At 39.7% G+C, this 20,153-nt stretch overlaps 1 protein-coding gene across 1 annotated transcript in view; it reads left to right on the top strand.

Moving 5' to 3' along the window:
* RAPGEF4 (Rap guanine nucleotide exchange factor 4) overlaps nt 1–20,153 on the top strand; it is a 228,390-nt gene that overhangs the window by 149,534 nt on the left and 58,703 nt on the right. Inside the window, exons 7-13 of the mRNA XM_026647574.1 lie at nt 1,781–1,834; nt 2,145–2,251; nt 6,115–6,236; nt 7,956–8,139; nt 16,116–16,200; nt 16,658–16,718; nt 17,456–17,532. Of these exons, the coding sequence (XP_026503359.1) occupies nt 1,781–1,834; nt 2,145–2,251; nt 6,115–6,236; nt 7,956–8,139; nt 16,116–16,200; nt 16,658–16,718; nt 17,456–17,532 (690 nt within the window). The remainder of the gene's footprint in view (nt 1–1,780; nt 1,835–2,144; nt 2,252–6,114; nt 6,237–7,955; nt 8,140–16,115; nt 16,201–16,657; nt 16,719–17,455; nt 17,533–20,153) is intronic.

Below are 20,153 nucleotides of genomic sequence, written 5' to 3' on the forward strand. Positions count from 1 at the left end.
TCCATTTCCCTACTCTGGTTGACTTGCTGTCTCCCTTGGTAGTCCTTCAGCTCTCAGCACTATTGTCTCACTGAGGTGAGTTAGCCCTTTGGAAGAGTCTACCCCATCTGGAATTAACAAACAGACGTCCAACACAACAAAACAGACATCCATCAACCTTGCACTGGGTCTGCAACCTTACTCCAGGCTCAATAGCCCTTCTGCCCCACATCTAAGGGGGTTTCTCACCACCTTCCTTAGTAACGTTGTAGGGAATCTAGACCCTCCCTCTACTCTGGGTCCAAGGCCAGGCACTCTGTGGTAAGTGGAGAAGGTCCAGCGACTTTGATTCCTTGCTACACTTTCCTGGACCTTTCTTTCCCACAGACTTTCCTGAGCCTCCTAGTGCTCCTACCACCCCTCTGACTTATTGTAGGAGACCCTTTCTGCTCCCTGCCCTTAGGGTAGGTAGGTCTTTTTCTCTCTCTACCCTAGTCTGCTGGCCAAAGGAGCTGAGCTGGTACAGAGGAAGGAGATTAGTAATTTGGTGATAGTATAGGCCAGCAGCAAATTACTAGCTTCTGTGGAGCGATCAGGGAGGCAATTGTGTCTCCCTGAGTCAGCAGCATGCTGTCCCTTCTGTGAACCATGTCCTTGTGGTACAATCCAGCCCTTAATCTTTTACAGGACTCCCCCCAGATTCATCCCTGATATAACTTCAGACGATTGAGTCATTTACCGGTAACTACCTGTCCTTACAAAACAAAGGATTTTCCTGCCACTTAGAGATGGTTGCTGGGTCTCACTTTTTTTTTTTCCTTATCCTTCTTCCATCATTTTCAGTCCTGGTGGCTTTCCCAATTTTGTCTCTGTGTTTTTCTGAGGTTTGCTTCCCATTTTTTTATTCTAATTTTTCTTTCTCCTTTTTTTCTCATTCTCTTCATGCTTTTCTCCCATTTCACTCCTCTTCTCTCTCTCTTTCTCCCGGTACCTTCTCCACTTCCTTCATTCTGCTTCAGGATTTTCTGTCCTCTTTCCTTTTCCCTTATTACTTTGACACCTTCTCATCTCTTGTGCTTTTACACCACTTTTTACCAGAGGAATCCATTGATACCTGAGACATATCTGTGTGTTCCTGTAAAGCAGAGAAGCTAAAATAAGATCTGGCCACACTCTGCTCCCTGAACTGCAGAGCCCCTCCTCAGTGGGAATAATCTTCTTCTCCATTCCCATTTTTCATCCTGTCTCATGTGGGTTAATGAGAGAAAGGAGCTGAGGGAAGAGACAGCCCTTGGAACTCAGAAACCCCCTTTGTTTATTTCTTTACAACCAGTGCTGTGGGCTGAATGGCAGAGACAGTCACGTGTAGCTGGAGCCTCTGTTTCCCCTGAACCAATCTGGCACCCTCTTAGGGGACCCAGCACCTAAGCCTAGAACCATCACAATAGTAAGAGTTGGTGCCTAACTCCCTTGTGGCTTGGCTTTTGAACTGTTATGATGATCATTAAGCCCTTTGTTACATTTTAAAAGCCCTAAAGAGTAAATAACTGTTTATACATCTTCACATTTCATGTAATTTGTTTTAAAGAGCTCAACATTAAAGTTCTTCTTTGGGATGCCAGTATGTGGTTTCCATACTTCACTAGGAATCTTCCACAGACATCCAGGGGCAGAGCTTGGCCCTAAGCGTTGTTCCTTACGTTGTCCATCCTTTTAGTTTTAATCAATTAATCATTTTTAAGCTCATTTTTTTCTTCTTACTTTTTATTATTATTTGTGTCATTTACATTTTATTTTTCAGACACCACTCATTGAACCTCACATCCCACTTCGTCCTGCTAAAACTATTACACAGGTAATGGGGACATAGATGTGCCGGGGAGCTAGGCTGCTGTGCAAATTGAAATAACTGATGGTAGCAGTTTTCCAGTATGGGGGCATGATATTCAGCTAATACCGTGGTGATGCTTTGCTTTGGGCCTTTGAGTATCTTAGACTTAGAGTCCTCACTATTTTAGTGTTCTTCACAGTTGACCATTTGTGCAGAGGCTTTTATTTTATGGGGGTTTGGATGATATTTTTTCTTTCAGCAAGCTGTATAGTCAGATATTAAAAATGTTTAACATCTGTTCATTTTGTTCCCTTTATTCTTCATCTTCACCAAGGTGCCATCAGAAAAGATCCTCAGAGCTGGAAAGATTTTACGCAATGCAATTCTTTCCCGAGCACCTCATATGATAAGAGATCGTAAATATCATCTGAAGACTTACAGGTGTGTGTGAGCTGATTGTGTAAAGGGCTTGGAACTTTTACATCTACCATCCTCTGACTTGTGATTTATACCTTACCATGCCTGCGGGTCTCAAAAGGTCTGAAATTATTCTGGGATGATATTTGTTTCTGGTTGTTATACAGTGTTTAATGTTCTTGGTAAATCCTTTCTAGGTAATTTGACTGGAAATTGATTGTGAACAAAGCATACATATAAAACCCCTATAAAAGTTAATATTACGGTTAGCTGGAATATTTTACACATCAGGGTGAAAATATAGATCCAGGTCTTTTGGTGTATCACTAAATAATGAATGAAAATCTCATTAAAAGACTGTGCTACTGTATTGATCCCAAAAGAGCTGCACCCATTTTGCTCAATGTGGAGTTCTGAAAGTTCACATAGTGAAATGCGGTTTTCACATCATATAAATTCTCAGGTCTATTTGAAATTAAACTTTTCAGTTTACAGTCAGTCTTTCTGATCTTCCTTTTGGTGGCAGCACTGCCTTGCTGAAAGGGGACTTTTGTGACACTGGCAAGATAGGCGTTGAAAGTCCAGAACTATAAATGATTCTTCATCATATTGTTTTGCTGGATTAAGAAACATTTCAGTAGCTTTACTGCTTAATATTTAATCCAGATGATTCATATGTGATTCTGAGTATACAGAAAGCGGTTTACAATCTCTAAGTACTTCCACTCTTGATAGTTAATCAATGTATCACTGATCTACTTTTTCAGAGAGATACTTTTCCATTAGATTTCAGTCTAAAATTGACTGACATTAATTTGATGTATTATAAACCAGTGAGAAATTTGGAACACTTGTGTTTATTGGGATGATTGTAGCAATAAGAGTTTCTGAGGTTATAGTTCCTTATTTCAGAATACTTATGGGAGAGATACCCTGGCAGCATGCACAGTGCATGCAGGTCGGTGCTGTGGAAGCTCCTCCATACAGCTCTGCCAATTTACCTTAAGCAAAAAACACTTGCTATTCTGTTCTTCGGCCTCTTGAATAAAGACTACCAGTGCTATAGAACTGTGTCAAACTGGGTGCTGTTTATGTCATGGGGGCAAATCTCTAAGATGAGAAATATTTTTTTCTTGTGATCGAATTGGGATACAACAGGGGTTGGCAACCTTTCAGAAGTGGTGTGCCGAGTCTTCATTTATTCACTCTAATTTAAAGTTTTGCGTGCCAGTAATACATTTAAACGTTTTTAGAAGGTCTCTCTCTATAAGTCTATAATATATCACCAAACTAGTGTCGTATGTAAAGTAAACAAGGTTTTTAAAATGTTTAAGAAGCTTCATTTAAAATTAAATTAAAATGCTGATCTTATCAGTTTAATGCAGTGGTTCTTAACCTGGATGCACACACTCCCTGGGGGTGCAAGATGCCCTTTCTGGGGGTGCGAAACACGCGAGATTTTTTTGGAAGGTAAATCATCAAAACACAAATTAAGCACAGGCACATAAGTACAACTACTTTGTTTCATCAAATCTATGGATTTATTAACATTATACATTTTTTAACGATTACTGTAATATACAAAGTTTTTAAGTTTTCAAGTTGTTAAGCTAATTGTAGTGTAATTTTTGATAAGGGGTGTGAGAACATATTTTGAGAACTCCAGACTGTCAGCGGGCTGAGCGGGGCCAGGTGTAGTGTATTAAATTGCTCCCCATAGGAATGTGCTACGTACGGTGTACTACTTACGGCTGCCAGTCCTGGGGGTGGGGGGTCCCGGGAGGGGGCGGTCAGGAGCCAAGGAACGGGGGGGGGGGGGTGGGTGGGGGGGGGGTTCTGAAGAGGGCAGTCAGGGGGCAGGGGGTCCCCGGGGGGTTGGATGGGTCAGGGGTTATGAGGGGGGGCAGTCAGGGGGCAGGAAGTGGGAGGGGCGGATAGGGGGCGGGCTGTTTGGGGAGGCACAGCCTTCCCTACCCAGGTGTAGTGTATTACATTTCTCCCCGTAGGAATGTGCTACTTACGATGTATTACTTATGGCTGCCAGTCCTGGTGCTCCGCAAGTAGCACATTCCTACGGGGAGAAATGTAATACATTACGCCCGCAGACAGAACCCCAGACCGCCGGCTCCTGCCAGCCGGGGTCCCAGCCGCCGGCCCTGCTCAGCCTGCTGCCGGCCTGGGGTTCTGTTCACCCAGGCCGGCAGCGGGCTGAGCGTGGGCGGCGGTCGAGACACCAGCTGGCAGCAGTGTGCCAGTAAAAATCGACTCACGTGCCGCCTTTGGCACATGTGCCGCAGGTTGCCAACCCCTGGGATACACCTATAGCAAGTCTTCAAAAACAAGTCTAACCTAAATACGAGTATTTCAGAAGCCCCTATCACCTTCATATTTAGAGGCTGTACATGAATTGTAGAATAGTGATATTTGTCCAGATGGACCAGACAGTCGCTGTTTTGTAAGTGGTTATTTATGGGCTTTTCTAGCTTTGATCATGCTGCTGGGGTTTCTTCTGCTCTGATGCTTTATCTGTTGTTATGACGAAGAGTAGGCCTTTACTTCTGAACTTGGTCAGAACCAGGGTCTTTCTGATTTCCTTTGGGGGGTTATTCCAGAGCCTCAGGACTGCTGTTGAGAAGGGTTTTCCTCCAGCATAAGACCTTATACGTGGGATGTGTCAGTCGTGATCTGTTAGATAATTACATCTAGCATGGGGGGTCCTAGAGAAGAGTGTAAGCAAAATTCCTCAAAAGGCTTTGTAGCTCAATTCCAGAAAATCCAATAGTGATCAGGGAACTAATGCAGATTGTGGAGCTCCATTATAATAATCTCTCTTCAGCTCCTCCTGTGTGGGCTCCATTGGTTAGCAAAGTGCTTGAGGCCTAATGTATCTGTCTTCACCCAGGGCCCTGCAAAATGTAAGACTGGCCCCATCCAAAGGACAAATGTACTTTATCAGCCAACTGCCTCATATTAAACTTGTTACATTTGATATCTACTGGAGTAAAGTGTATTCCCCCTCCCCTTTTTTTTTAATGCCTGATAATTTGTAGAAAGCTTTCGTAGTCACTGTGCACATGGAGTTTGGAACTCTGTTCTGGGTAGGCCTTGAAATTCTGAGTTAGTTTGTTTCTTAGGAAAATTATAGACAGATATGGCTACAGTGTAAGATAAATCTGTGAAATTTACTGGTAAAAGAAATGTAGTAAGTGTAAAAAGAATTGAACATTTATGTGAATAAGAATAGTATCTAAAGTTACATTAGCTAGGCTAAAAATTGTTATTGCTGTTGTTAATTAGATAGTACCTCAAATATGTATGGCTCTTCAATTTCCCCACTTGTAAAATGGGGATCATAATACTGACTGCCTTTGTAAAGTGCTTGGAGATCTACGGATGAAAAGCGCTGTATAAGTTAGGTGGTGTTATTATTTATTACTTACAGAAATAAAAAAGATATAGTCCTTTACCAATACAGCAGTTATTATGCTTTAAGGTAAAAGTCGATCATCAACTAGTGTCATCCCAGCATAGTATTGCAAATGTAGGTGCTTTATGTGTAGTATACTTAAGGCTTCCTTTGAAGTATGAGGCATAAGATACCGCACTAGGTGATCTAGTATGGCACAGGGTAGCTCTTATGTTCTTAGATTTCCATTTTCCAGAAGGTTTGGATTGTTTTGCTTAAATAATTCTCTCAAAACTAAGCATTTTTGACAGGTCTTTCAAACAGGTATAAATAGATGATAGTGAATGCTTCAGCATTGTTTTTTCTATAATGGGGTCTGACTAGTCCCGCTGATGCAAGTTGCTGATACTGCTACTCTTGACAGATGCTTTAAGCAATCTCCTTTTACTGACCTGTTTTAATATGATTTTTTGACCCTCAGGCAATGTTGTGTAGGAACAGAACTGGTGGACTGGATGATGCAACAAAGTCCTTGTGTTCATTCACGAACACAGGCTGTCGGCATGTGGCAAGTATTGCTGGAGGAAGGTGTTCTTAACCATGGTAAGATAAACATCGTCAGATGCCAGCTAACATGTTGGAAATGCCTCCCATCAAAGTCTTTATGGGTCTCCTTCATGAAAAAAGAATGATGATCCCATTAGAAACACAGCAGACTGTGTCTTAATTCATCCGGGTAAATGCAGCAGTATTGACTTTGTAACTCAGGAGAATGTTAAAAAAGTAAATGAAATTGCAATCTAATGGTGGCAGGAATTCTAATTATGTTTATTATTGTGTATTCAGGATTCACGGTTAATGTGATTATATAGTCATCTTTGTATATATTGAAAAAAAAAACCATGAAATGTGCTGGCACAATGACATAAAAGTAATGGATTTTGAATAGAGGTGGGCCTGAGCTACAACATTTGGACTTGGATCCAGATGTTTCCAAGTGTTTGGATCCATGGCTTTGGGTTGGCCTGTTATAAGGACCACTTAAAAAATTCAGATCTGGATCTCAAACATCCTAATGTTCAGATCTAGATTTTGGTTTGGGTTTATCTCTGTTTTCCCCCCTGACTTTACATATACCATTGGTATGTTATCTACGGAAATAGATTTTTATACAACACCCCTCCCTTCCCCTTCTTTAACATCACAAACACTTTCAGATCAGGTTCAGTGGCCGAGGTTTTGTGTGTGCAAATCACTGAACTTCCAAACTGCACCTCCATCTACTTCCTGTGTCCCTTGCACCCCAGAGAGGATTCATCCCTGTAGGAGGGCAGAGTGTTTTCTCCACTGCCCTTCCCTGAGGGGAATTACAGCTCTGACATCTGACAAGGGCTACACAGAACCTGCAGTGTTTGCTGCCTGGATGCCTTGAATCAGCCCACCACCTGGCCACCCTGGCCATGCCCCCTGTTAAGTCAGCATTTCCCACATTTGGAGTGGAACTGCCTGCTTGCTTGGATGGGAGATTGTGGGTGGGTGTTTTGCCCTGTTGTAATCTTATCGTGACAGACATTCTGCTCTCAAAGGCCTTCCACTAGAGTCTGTGCCAGTGAATTTGGCCCTGCCAATATACACAGTAACCTCCGGGGACCCTTGTGGTCGTTAGAGTAGCTTAGAAGGAGTTTAGATACTTCTCAATATATTACCTTTAGGCTGTGGCCACACTGACTGGGTAAGGAAATCATACTAGAGGGTCTTGTTGAAACAGGGGGAGGGATAGCTCAGTGGTTTGAGCATTGGCCTGCTAAACCCAGGGTTGTGAGTTCAGTCCTTAAGGGGGCCATTTAGGGATCTGGGGCAAAATCACTTGGTCCTCCTAGTGAAGGCAGGGGGCTGGACTCAAAGACCTTTCAAGGTCCCTTCCAGTTCTATGAGATAGGTATAGCTCCATATATTTAAAAAAAAAAAACAGCTTTGTTTAAATAGAGTTGTTGTTAATACAATTATTGGTCCAGTGTGGACAGTTTCACTTGAATGAATTGCTTTGGGAAAAAAATGTGTGTGAGAAAGCTACAAGTATAGAAAGCATTTGTAGTGCAAAATTAAAGAAAAGTTCCTAGACCTGCAGTTTTGTACAAACTATTAACGTATATCAGCAAGAAGAAGGCAATTCACTCTCTTGGTATTTCTCTGCCATTTTCTCTTGCTTGTTAAACTGTTATGTCTCTGCCACACACCACATAATATACCATTTCTGTGAAGGTTCCTTTTTAATGAGGAAAGTTTAATATTGATACCTGATGTCAATGACGTTGCTTTCAGTGGATCAAGAACACCATTTCCAAGACAAATACTTGTTTTATCGATTTTTGGATGATGAGCATGAAGATGCCCCAATGCCAACTGAGGAAGAGAAGAAGGAATGTGATGAGGAGCTGCAGGATACTATGCTTCTGCTGTCTCAGATTGGTCCAGATGCCCATATGAGGATGATTCTCAGAAAACCGTAAGCAGATTAATAGGTTAATATTTTAGATCAGTCTCAACACCCCTGAACTTTGCAACACAGTGGGATCAAAATTTTAGCCCAAAGCTATAGCCAATTTTTGTTGCTCATGCCTCTGGCCTCTGAAAAAATCTTTATATTCTGCAAGCCTTTTTCTCCATATAACAAGAGAAACTATGAGGCAGCTATAGCATATTGATAGGCTTCCTTTTCACTGATTACTCCATTTCAGCATCAGTCCATTGAAGCTGTACAAAATGTAAAAGTGTCTTATAAAATCCATCCAGTTTCAGCCCTTATCACTGTTTATAAGCTGGGCTGCAAATTCAAGATGAGCAGCAAGGTCTGACCTCTGTGGGAAGTACAGCATGTTGAACTTTTATTTCTGCTGCCACTCTTCACAGAAATAAGAAAATATGCAATTTCAGAATACCGCTACATTTAACACTCTCAGACCTGGCATGCCACTCAGCCAGCTGTCAACCATTAAAAATTAATGGAATGTTAAAATATCAACACAGCAGATAGCTTCTTACCTGTAATGTTCAGTAGCAGTCGTTCGGCCAAATTCATCTGCGGTAGAACTTCGCTGCCTTCACTAGAGTTATATCAGGGATTAATTCGGCTCATTGCTTTTACTAGCAAAATATGAAACTTTCCATGACTATGGTTTATTGATATGCTTTTTATTGTTATAAAATCAATATATATTTTTAAAAATTCTGAACCTGTGTCACATAAAGAGGTCTGTATTTTTCAGATGGAAACTAACGCCTTCATACCCACTAGGTTAAACTTCTGTCTCAAAACCATTGGTTCAGTCCATATTTTTATGAATATACTTCAGGTACAGTGAAACGCGCACTAAGGCCCTCCTCCAGTAGTCAACTCTATGTCTTAAATGCTCAATTTATAGTGACTGCAAAGCTTCCAATACAAAGTTTATTCAACCTTTATTTAAAGACCCCTTTATGAGGCACATGAATTTTGGTGACTGCTTAAGACAGGTTTAATTGGCTTTTAAATGCACTGAGAATAATTCTTTCAAGTGAACTTCTGATTTCATAAAGGTCAGTTCAAGAAGGATATGCACACAGGGCCTGATCCTGCTTCCTTTGAGGTCATTGGCAAAATTCTTTTTGCATTTGCGGGAACTGGGCTGGGCCTATAATGTAACATGAAAGTTTTCCTACTAAAATTGTTTGAATACAATAGAACTATTTGACAAAAGAGTCCTCTTGTTCATTGGTGGTGAGTTATATGGGCCCGTGGTGCCCATGATCCGTCAATATTCAGAGCACACGGGGCGGCTCCACCAATGTTCAGGGCGGGGCCTCTCCCACGGGCCCCATGCGCCTGCCCCGGAGCGTCCCTGCACCCTGGGCAGCGGCTGGCTGCCACTCCCAGTGCTGCGCTCCCTTGCCAGGCACTGGCTGGCTCCTTTCACATTGCACCCACCAGTGCTGCTCCACCGCTCCAGCTACAAGGGAGCAGAGCAGGCTGAGGCAGCTGCTACTGTCTGCAGAGGGAGAAACCTCGAGCTAGTGACCTCTAGCATTAACAAAAATGGTCTTGTAGATGATTTCTAGTATGGCAGTACTTTAAAATGGACAGCTTCCATTTTTGTTAATGCTAGAGGTCACTACTGCGCTGAAAATCAAAGGAGCTTTCCCTGTGTCACACACTAAAGGAAAGCCAAGCCATGAGCCCGATGCTTCTGCAAACCTATCTAGGGTCAGTGAAACTCAGCATTTTTCACTCATGGAGTTTTCCTACCTGTCTTCTATTGAGATGGAGAACAGAACTCCTCAAACCCATGAGTAGATGGGAGTTGACCCATCAAACTCAGGGACTACCTGAGAACGGTGGAGACCAGAACCATCTCTGCTATTGACCCATACTTTTGCACCGCTTCCTAGCCCTTCACCATCCGATGGTTGCATGGCTTCTGTAGAAGTGTTCCCATGGACTACGATGCTTACGATGCCCACCAAATCCTTTTGCATATGGTGGCTTTCACTGGACTCAGCACAACCAATATCAGTTAATACTGACAAGATCAGTGATAATTATCACCCTAACTCCTTCCAGAGAATTGAGAGGAGGGTGGGGGAATGTTGCTGAGAATAGCGTCTGTTCCCCCTCCATATGTCCTCTCCTCACCTCCACCGGCTGGATCCTCATGGAAAATCCTCTAAGGATATTCCATGAGGTGTTGGGAACAGAGAGAACATATTTCATATTTTCAGCCTATGGTATCATATTAACGACTGTTATAAAGCTCACTTTTCGTACATTACATTACTGGAAGTTGGGCATCCTGTCTGTGCTAAGATGTATCAATGCCTTTGAAACCTCAGTGAATCCTCAAAGGCCTAGCAGTTTTGATTAGACACCACTACATCTGCCAGGAGTGCAAGGATGTGTCAGGGCCTCAGGGACATTGGCTCTGTGTCAACCTGAGCAGGACCCCCAATTTTCAAACCAACACAGCTGCTTTTATAATAGTCACCATTTCCGGAGAGGTTGCAAAGCTCAGATAATTACCATGAAACAAATAAGACAATATTCTTTGATGAGAAGATTACTTTGAGAATTTGATTGTAATAATGAAGCTGTTGCTTTGAAAGGTACTTTCTATTGTTCGCAATCTGAAACTCTCCAGTAAAAAGTGTCGCTTGTTTTGACAGCCGACTTAAAAAATTCTCTGTTTATTACATTAACTGCAGCATTTTAACTGTCAAACTATGAAAGAATGTTCTATAGTTTAAAAAACAGAATAGAGCTTCAGGGAAATTTTTGACAGGCTCTTGTTGCTATTGGTATTTGAAAAAAACACACATACATTGTGAATCTGAAATTAGCTTTTTGTGAAGCTGCAACCATAGCTCCCTGCTATCTCACAGTGCCTGCTATCACAGGTGAAGACCTGTAGTCGGTTCTTGGGAAAATATTTTAGGTCTAACACAGCTCTAACTTGCAAGCTCTTCAATCCTTCAGTATGAGAATGACATCCTGAAACTGTTTTTTTTTTTTCCTTTCTATTTTTTAGTTTGTGTTTAATATGTTTAGCTGTAGCATGAATGATGGTAGGACCTAATTAAACATGGCAATATAGTATAAAGCCAAACACTAATGACAGAAGTCTGTCTATAAGGTGAAAATATGCCTTAGATTTAGTATTTAACTTAGGAGGTGATACTGTAATATATATTCTCTTTTGTACAGTGTTATACTCCAATTTGCAGTATGTTAGCAGCATGACTCTTCAAACAATAAATCTATGCTACAGATTTCTTCTTCATATTCATAAGTACATGAGTACACATGTGATCACTAATAAACTTTCTGTGTCCTGGGGACTTTACAGTGTCTCACGCTTTTAAAAATATGGTGGGTCTGCATCATGTTATAGAAAGGAAAATAAAAGTATACTGTACAAGGAAAATAGAAGAGGACACAATATATAGCAAAGTAAATGTTGCTGTTATTGCTAACAACCATTTGTATAGCGCCATGAATGTACTCTCTTACCCTGAGAAAATTTAATTCTAATGCCAAATTCAGTTTTAAGTGGACACAACTATAGTGATTTTTTCCCTCAAAGGCCATATTCTGATTCTATATAAGCCAATGGGATTTTTCACCATTAACTTCTATGAAATCAATCAAGAATTAGCACTGAGATAAAATTCAGATGTCTTTCTGCATTTCCTCTTACTGAGGTTTGCATGATAATACAAGATAAATATGTGATAAAATGGAATTTAAGGGAATTGTCCAGGAGCCCTGAATCAAGAAGACAGATTTAGATGGCCTTCTTCCATAATATGGTGAGAGAACACAGACACACACCCACATATATATTAGTGACAGCTAAAAGTAGCCCATTGTTCTGCTTTCACTGTGAGGTCATAGCATGGAAAGATACGATATTTAGAATCATTAGGGAAAAGATATGAACCTTTATGAAATCTGTGTTCAGTTTAGCTGCCATTGTAATGTGTTTATATGTTTATGTATGTGTAAAATAAAGTTAAAAACAACAAGAAGTCTGGTGGCACCTTAAAGACTAACAGATTTATTTGGGCATAAGCTTTCGTTGCATCTGAAGAAGTGGGTTTTTTACCCACAAAAGCTTATGCCCAAATAAATCTGTTAAAATAAAGTTATATTTGGCCCTCAGCTAGTCCCAACCCAGTTTTTATCATCTCAAAGTTTGGGAAGTGTAATAAAAATGGTAAGTGATCTTTCCAGCACATACATGGTTTCTTGATGGTTAAGTAAATTCTGTATTTTTGTCCATATTCTAGAAAAGAGAAGCTCAGTGTCTCTGACCTTGATAAATTCCCCAAACAGTGAACAGAATTTATTGATCGCTTAATATCACCTGAGGTCTCCCATTCATTAATGAGTAGTCTGGTTCTCCATCTATCCCCATTTATTATCCTGTATATAACCAAGCATTGCTGCTAGAATGTGTCCCCTGCAGAAACTAGGTCTTTACACAGCAGGATCCTACAAATCTATATCAGTGGGGCACCACATGGGTTTAACCGAAGCAGTGATACCTAATATCTCTCCATGTGACATCTGGAGAAGCAGAAATAAAGACTGAGTACATCCACTATAGATTTCCACTCCTCCCCATGTCATGTGTGATACTCTTAGTAATGCTAAAGGGAGACAAATGAACACGTTGACAGAAGAATATATCCGTTTCTCAGATTAGATCTCATGCAATTGGACATAATCCTTATTTTTTAATTGATGTACTGTATATCTTTTCCCGTTTATCCAGACATGCTGCTTTGTACACATCAAATGTGATGAATGCTATTGCTTACTTAAATAATATATCGGTTTTAACTGTTAAAGCCTTACCTCATGTTGTCTTATTATGGCAGATGAATACACAGTGAAAGACACTGTACTAGCTTAGGATAAAGAGCTTGTTTTACTGAATAGGGCACACGTAGCTGATTTATACTCTCACTTATACTGGTGCATCCCCACTGAACCCAGTGGGGGCTTCACCCTTGTACTTGAGAGCAAAATTTTGACCAGCAACAGGAGAGTGAACATTTTATGAATCACTAGAAGGCAGAGCAGTACCAAATCAATTTCTGTTATTCCCTGTACAATTTATTCTGTTCTGTGTAAGAAAAGCATAATTCCATCCATGCTACCTTTATGCTAAGGTGTCCTTACATGCCATTGGTAAATGTAGAACAAATGAAAAATTTAGCTTGCCTGGCAGACAAGAGAGGTTGATTTATCTTATATTTCGTGTGATCTCTTCACTACTACTTTTAACCAGTAGAAGTCTCCAACCAATTCCTTTTTAGTGAAAAGATTGCTAGGTGCTGCAACAAATCTCTCCCTCCCCTCTCTCATAAATGATTTAGTTATTCTGTTGTTTCAACAGGTGATTAGACAGAGAACTTAGAGCAATATATTAATTTTTAATGTGATTCTCTGACCCTCTAGATACTGGCATCTCCTGTTGTACTGAATATTTTTTGGAAACGTTTCTTTCAAAAAGCACCATTGTACATATCTTAGAGGGCTGTTCAAAGATTCAACTGTATTGATAACACTTTGGATGTCATATGTAGCAGAAAGCTAGAGTTAAGGACCCTGCACTAAACTGTTTTCAATACTGATGTGGAAAACTTCTCTGTGGCTCCTGCCATCTGGACCAGGCTTTCTGTATCTCTCTACCTGCCTCCATTTTTCAAACCTAATCTTAAAACCTTGCTTTCCTCCCCTGCTTATACCTTCTGATTGCTCCCTCCCTCTGATGTTGGCCCTATGATTGAATAATTTATTTGCTATGAAATGTATTTGTATCACTGCTTTCTGTGATTTATACCATATACTGTCTGGAATTGGTGCTCTAAAGTAGTGATTCTCAACCAGGGGAACGTATAACCTTTGGGGTACACAGAGGTCTTCCATCTAGATCAGTGTTTCTCAACGTGGGGGTTGTGACCCCCGGGGGTGGTGGTCATGGGATAGGTTTATGGAGGTCGCAAATGCAGGGCTAGTGTTAGGGGGTAGCAAGCAGGGCAATTGCCTGGGTCCCTGCACCACAGGGGGCCCCTTGAAGCTAAGTTACAAGCTTCAGCCCCGGGTGATGGAGCTCAGGCTTCAGACAGGCTGACAAGTGAAAAACAGGCTCAAGTATCACACTGAAATATAAGTACAATGTATTCCAATTGAATTATTTTATAATTCTATGGTAAAAATGAGAAAGTCAGCAATTTCTCAGCCATAGTGTGCTGTAACATTTTGGAAATTTTATGTCTGATTTTGTAAGCAAGTAGTTTTTAAATGAGGTGAAACTTGGGGTACGCAGGACAAATCAGACTCCTGATAGTAGTACAGTAGTCTGGAAAGGTTGAGAACCACTGCTCCAAAGTGTTTGTGAAACAGTTTTTGTGCCATATTTGTCTGTGGTGTAACTCCATTGGCCTGAATGGAGTTACATCACAGAGGAATTTGGTCCTGTACAAAATAAGGTTGTGGTGCACATTTAAAATTAAGAGGTTCTGGTGAGGGGAAATGAGTTGGAATATACTCAGAGGTTCCTACAGCCCTTAATCATAGTCAATTTAATGTATCCTTTAGGTGTGGAGTTCCTCAAAGGTAACCTCTCTAGCATACATCAGTCCTGAGCTCTTCAGTGTTAGTTGTTAATGTCCCCAAAATTATCCCAATTACATGTGCTTTCCAGAAACTCAAAATACCCCAATCAGTGTGAAGACTCTCTTTCGCTATTGCACTGCAGGGGGATTGTTTTCTCATCGAATATCCTCCCATTAATATTAATGGGAGCTTCCTGCATAAATTGTCCAAAGTAGAGCCTAGTGGAGGTAGTAAATAAAAGAGGGCCTTATCAACATACAAAACTAAAGAATAGTGCTGTGAGCTAACTCTATTTGGGAGTTTTTTCATTGCTATGAACATACATAACCAAACTCTTGATGTGGAGGATGTTAGGGTATAGAACTCACTACTTCAGAACATCTGTCTCCATCTGATTCCCACTTTAAAAAAAAAAAAGGTTAAAACCACTTTTTTTCAAAAGTGATATTAGTCTTCCACTGTATTTTAGGATGTTTTCATTAAAGTTTATTGTTTCACACTTAAATGGTACAAATGCTTTTGCAAAATTCACCTTGAAAAAGCTCATTAGGTTCTTTAGTAAATATTGTTTTGTGTAATTTTTAGAGCTGAAAATTTGCAGAAAATGATTGATTCAGCAAAGACGTGCTTTTTTTTATTTGTTTGTTCACAAGTTGTCTCTGAGCAACTTACAAAATTTATTCCCTGTTCAAGTCATTTGTCGACTAATTCATAGTCTATGTATCTATGAGAAGCTTATTGTGAGTGTTCAATATTCACAATTCAAGTTGTGTGGGTTGGTTTTGATTGGACACACAGGTCACATGATGTTTTTGTTTACTGACTGGAAAAACATAACACTTAGAACCTGGTTTCTAGTATAAATACTCTTATGCACACATTCAAAATTCACTCTAAAATTCACTGATTCCATAAACATACTTCCTAGAAATTAGTTGACTAGAATATTAATGGGTAGTGAACACATAAGTGGAGCAAAAACAGCCAAGGAAATTCCTTTTATTCCTTTTTTCCCCCCAAGTGTATATTCACAGAACAGTTTTAAGGTTCTCTTCCATTTCTAATTAGCCACACAAATTGAAGGATGACTTTCAAATGTACAGCATACATAATATTCTTCTTTCCCTGTTAGTTACATTTTGTTTCCCAACAAGAAACACTTTAAATAATTATGTTAGAGTTTATTATGGTATAAAGATTATCCAGGGCAAATTTATTTTCATAGTTAAGAAATGTCAAGGCACTTAACTGACCCCTTGAGCTCATTCTGCAAACATTACTTATTAGGAGTTTGTTTTGGGGTTGTTTTTGTCTTTTCTTTGTAGACCTGGCCAGAGAACTGTAGATGATCTAGAAATTATATACGAAGAACTTCTTCACATTAAGGCCTTATCTCATCTTTCTACCACAGTAAGTGTTTTGGTTGGTTTTTTTTATATATAACTCATTGACAAAAAAGGGCTGAATAGTGGTTGGCCCTTTGTGGGTGCACAAGGAGTGGAGGTTGAGGTCCCAGGACTCTTTCCATCCCATGCCAAGAAGCTACCCATAGTTGGGGCGACGAGCACAGGCAGTGTGTGTTGCCAGTGCACTTCTAGGTCTGGAAGTGGACTTTTGGCTGAGTCAGCTAAAATTCTTTTGGGGACTTCTGTTTCTGCATAGTCCTTCCTCATCTCCCTTATTTGTGACCAATGGCTTAAAGCCACAGTCTGGCCCCAAATCCGTATGTAATTTAATACATGTTGATCCTGACCCTGCTCCCAGTTAAGTCAATGGGCGCAGAATGGTGCTCATTGGCATACTGTTACATTTAGCACCAAAAATGCAGTACACAGAAAAACTATAATTCTTCTCTCTTTATTTTAAGGTAAAGCGAGAATTAGCAGGTGTTCTAATCTTTGAGTCACATCCCAAAGCAGGAACTGTTTGTAAGTAAAAGGGATCCAACCATACCCTTTTTTCTCATGTGTGGTATTAGATGACTATTTAAATTATTATGCAAAACTTGAATACTCCAAAGCTGGCTGTTCAGAACGTGCGAGTGGCCAGTTGCAAAATGTCTCTGGACTGCTATTTGGACTTCTGTGCCCACTAATGTTTGGGGGTATTTGTATTTGGGGTTTTGGTTTGGACTCATCTCTAATTAAAACGGATTTTAATTTTATCATACGCTAATGAAAATGTTATTCTCATGGTATTCAGAAGCCCAGCTTTGTGTATAAAAATATTTAAAATAGGATTGTTTTGAACTATTTATATGGAGAAGCACTGGAAAATTAATGTCAGGTTCTCAGCACTTTAAGGATTAGTATTATATCACTCAGCACCCTGTAAGATCCAAATCTATGTATCAGTTAGCAATTGATAACATAAAGTTCATAAAGACGCCTATAGAGCAATGGCAAATTACAACTGCTTTTAGTATTATCATAGAAAAAAGAGGGCTTCATACAAATATTATAAAATGATTAATATTCGCTTTTTCATCTCAAATCAAAAGAAAATTGCTTTTAAATCCAAATGTGACCTTTTTCAAGATGGTAATACCCACTAAAATGACTTCAGTATAGTTATTTTATATTGGTGTAACTGATGGAAGAATCTGGCCCACTTATGCTAAAAGGCACCTATATTCTCAGCATAAAATCTTTTCTCTTTTTTGTAGTATTCAATCAGGGAGAAGAAGGTACTTCCTGGTACATTATCCTAAAGGGATCGGTAAATGTAGTCATTTATGGCAAGGTATTTTTGAAGACCTTTTATTATTCTTTTTATTAGTGGGACTGTAAGAATAAACTTTACTGGAATACACTTTGACTTACAGCAAGATTATGTTGCTTGGGGTAAAAAGTAGAATATTGTTTTCAGTTTTTAATCAAGAAATGATTCCAAACTGTTTTATTTATTATGCTTTTACATGGCTGATGAATAATTTCAGGACTATAATTTGTATGTATATGTACAATTTCAAGACTATAGACCACCTGAATATAACTCCGTGCAGTTACATCCACACTTGTACTACAAAATGGTTTAAATCAAACACAAACAATAAAGCATTATGTCATAGCACACCCTCTCCAAGATACTCAGTGACTCCTTAGCTAGATAGATCACACACACATATTTAGCACTTAACAGTAGTTACTACTTTAATTTCAATAGTAGCTGTCACACCATAATGCTGACATTGTCTTAATATAGCTTTGTTCTCATTCACTGATAGCCAACTACTAAACTGCCCCAAGTTATAGCATTATAATCCCTATGTAGCTACGTTCAACACAACAAAAAATAATGCCCAGATTCACATGTAGGCTACATCTACACGATGAACTGTGGTGTGATTTCCCCTGCTCACGTACACATACTCGCACTAGCTCTCATCGAAGGCTAGCAGTATAGCTGTAGCAGCATGGGTACCGGCAGCGGAGGCATGGCTTTGCTGTGCTGAATACGTACTCACTGGTTTCAGGCAGGTTTGTACTTGGCACAGCTACCTGTACCTCCGCTGCCGCTACCCGTGCTACTGTGACTGTGCTGCTCTTTATATTCTTGCTAGCTCTCGTCGAGCTAGCGCAAATATGCGTACATGAGCAGGGGAGTCACACGCCTAGCTCATAGGGTAGACGTAGCCAAGTCCCTTTGACTTTCCCAGCCTTAGCTAAGCCCTGTGCCCACATCATGGTTGCCACAGTCCTTTGGGGATGTAAGATCAACTGCTTCCTTCTGAGTTGTTGCTTTAGTCTAGTATTACAAGTATCACCGTTTGTGAGCACGATCACATATGAGCCATCATATGTTAGCTTAAATTTTATTATCACTTCACAAAGTATAATAATTTGTATACAGGAACTTTAAATACAAAAAAGTATTGTTCATCTTACCAACCTTTTACCATAATATGGAGATACAATTCTGTATTTCCTTTTATGCCATTTCATGTCTAATTATTTAAGCATGTATAACTAACGTTGAAGAAGCTAGATAGGTATTTTCAGTGTAATTAATGTGTCACCTCTTTTTAGAATATTTTTAAAATGTCCATTGATAAACATTAAAAATGATCCCTTTAAGTATGTTTCCATTTTATATAATATATATATGTATTGTACTTTTTGAATAAATTGACATAGATTGATCTGCGTTCCTCAACCCTCCCCCACAAGGGTACTCCCATTAAGTGGCTTCAAATGGTCTATTCATAGAAGTAAGGATGACTCACACGAGTAAAGGTTAGAAAACTGAGCCCTTAGTTTTCCTTCTGATTTAAGGCAAAAATGTCCCTAAAGGAGTGAAGATATCTACTATATATTCTGCTTTCGTACCAGATACTTTGGAGGAAGGTACAAGAATCCCTATAGTGGTCAGATAGGAAATAACCTGCTCATAGAGGAAGTTACTTCCTAATCCCTGACAGTTAGTAGTCAATTTATGACCCAAAGCATAACGGTTTATATCCCTTCTAAGAATTTTTTTATCCTGTCTAATGTAACTGTGTATTCTCTCCTTAACCATATATATGTCAAAGCCTTTTAGAATCCTACCGATCTTTTTGGCCTCAGTGATACACTGTGGCAAAGAGTTCCAGAGATTAATTATAAACTGTGTAAAAGAATATTTCCTTTTCTCAGTTTTAAATATGTTGCCTTTTGATATTATTAAATTCTCCTTCATTCTTTTGAGAAAGGGTATATAGGAGTACCTGATTTTTACCTTCTGTATGCCATTCATTATTTTCTATATCACTATCATGCCTCTTTGATTTCTCTCCTCTCTAAATTAAACAGTCCTAGTGTCTTTCTTCATATGAAAGCTTTCCACACATATAATCATATTTGTCTTCCATTTTTGGACTCCTTCTACTGGGCAGTTCTAAAGGAATCAAAGAAAGTTACTTTTGTAAAAAGGATAACTGGGATGACCCGGGTAACTATTGGCTGGTTAGCCTGAGATTGATCCTGAGCAAAATTCGGGAACAGCAGATATGTGATGCAATCAGTAAAGAATTAAAGGATGATAGCATAACTAATGCCAGTCAGCAGAGTTTTATGGAACATAGGTGGTGTCAAATAAACATGATAGCATTTTTGATTGACAAATGTCACTGATAAAGTATCTTAAATTTCTGCAAGAGACAAGGTGGGTCCGATAACTTTTATTGGACCAAATTTCTGTTGGTGAAAGAAACAAGCTTTTCAGCCACACCGAGCTTTTCTTCAGGTCTGGGAAAGATACTCACTCAGAGTGTCGCAACTGAATACAAGGTGGAATAGATTGTTTAGCATAAGTAGTTAACCCATATTTCAAGGGACCTGTCATAACTATGAAGGGAAGGGTAACAGCTCTCTGTGTACAGAGAC

This window comes from Terrapene carolina, unplaced genomic scaffold, assembly GCF_002925995.2.
Source record: "Terrapene carolina triunguis isolate 2854851 unplaced genomic scaffold, T_m_triunguis-2.0 Scaffold62, whole genome shotgun sequence".
NCBI classification, from domain to species: domain Eukaryota; kingdom Metazoa; phylum Chordata; order Testudines; family Emydidae; genus Terrapene; species Terrapene triunguis.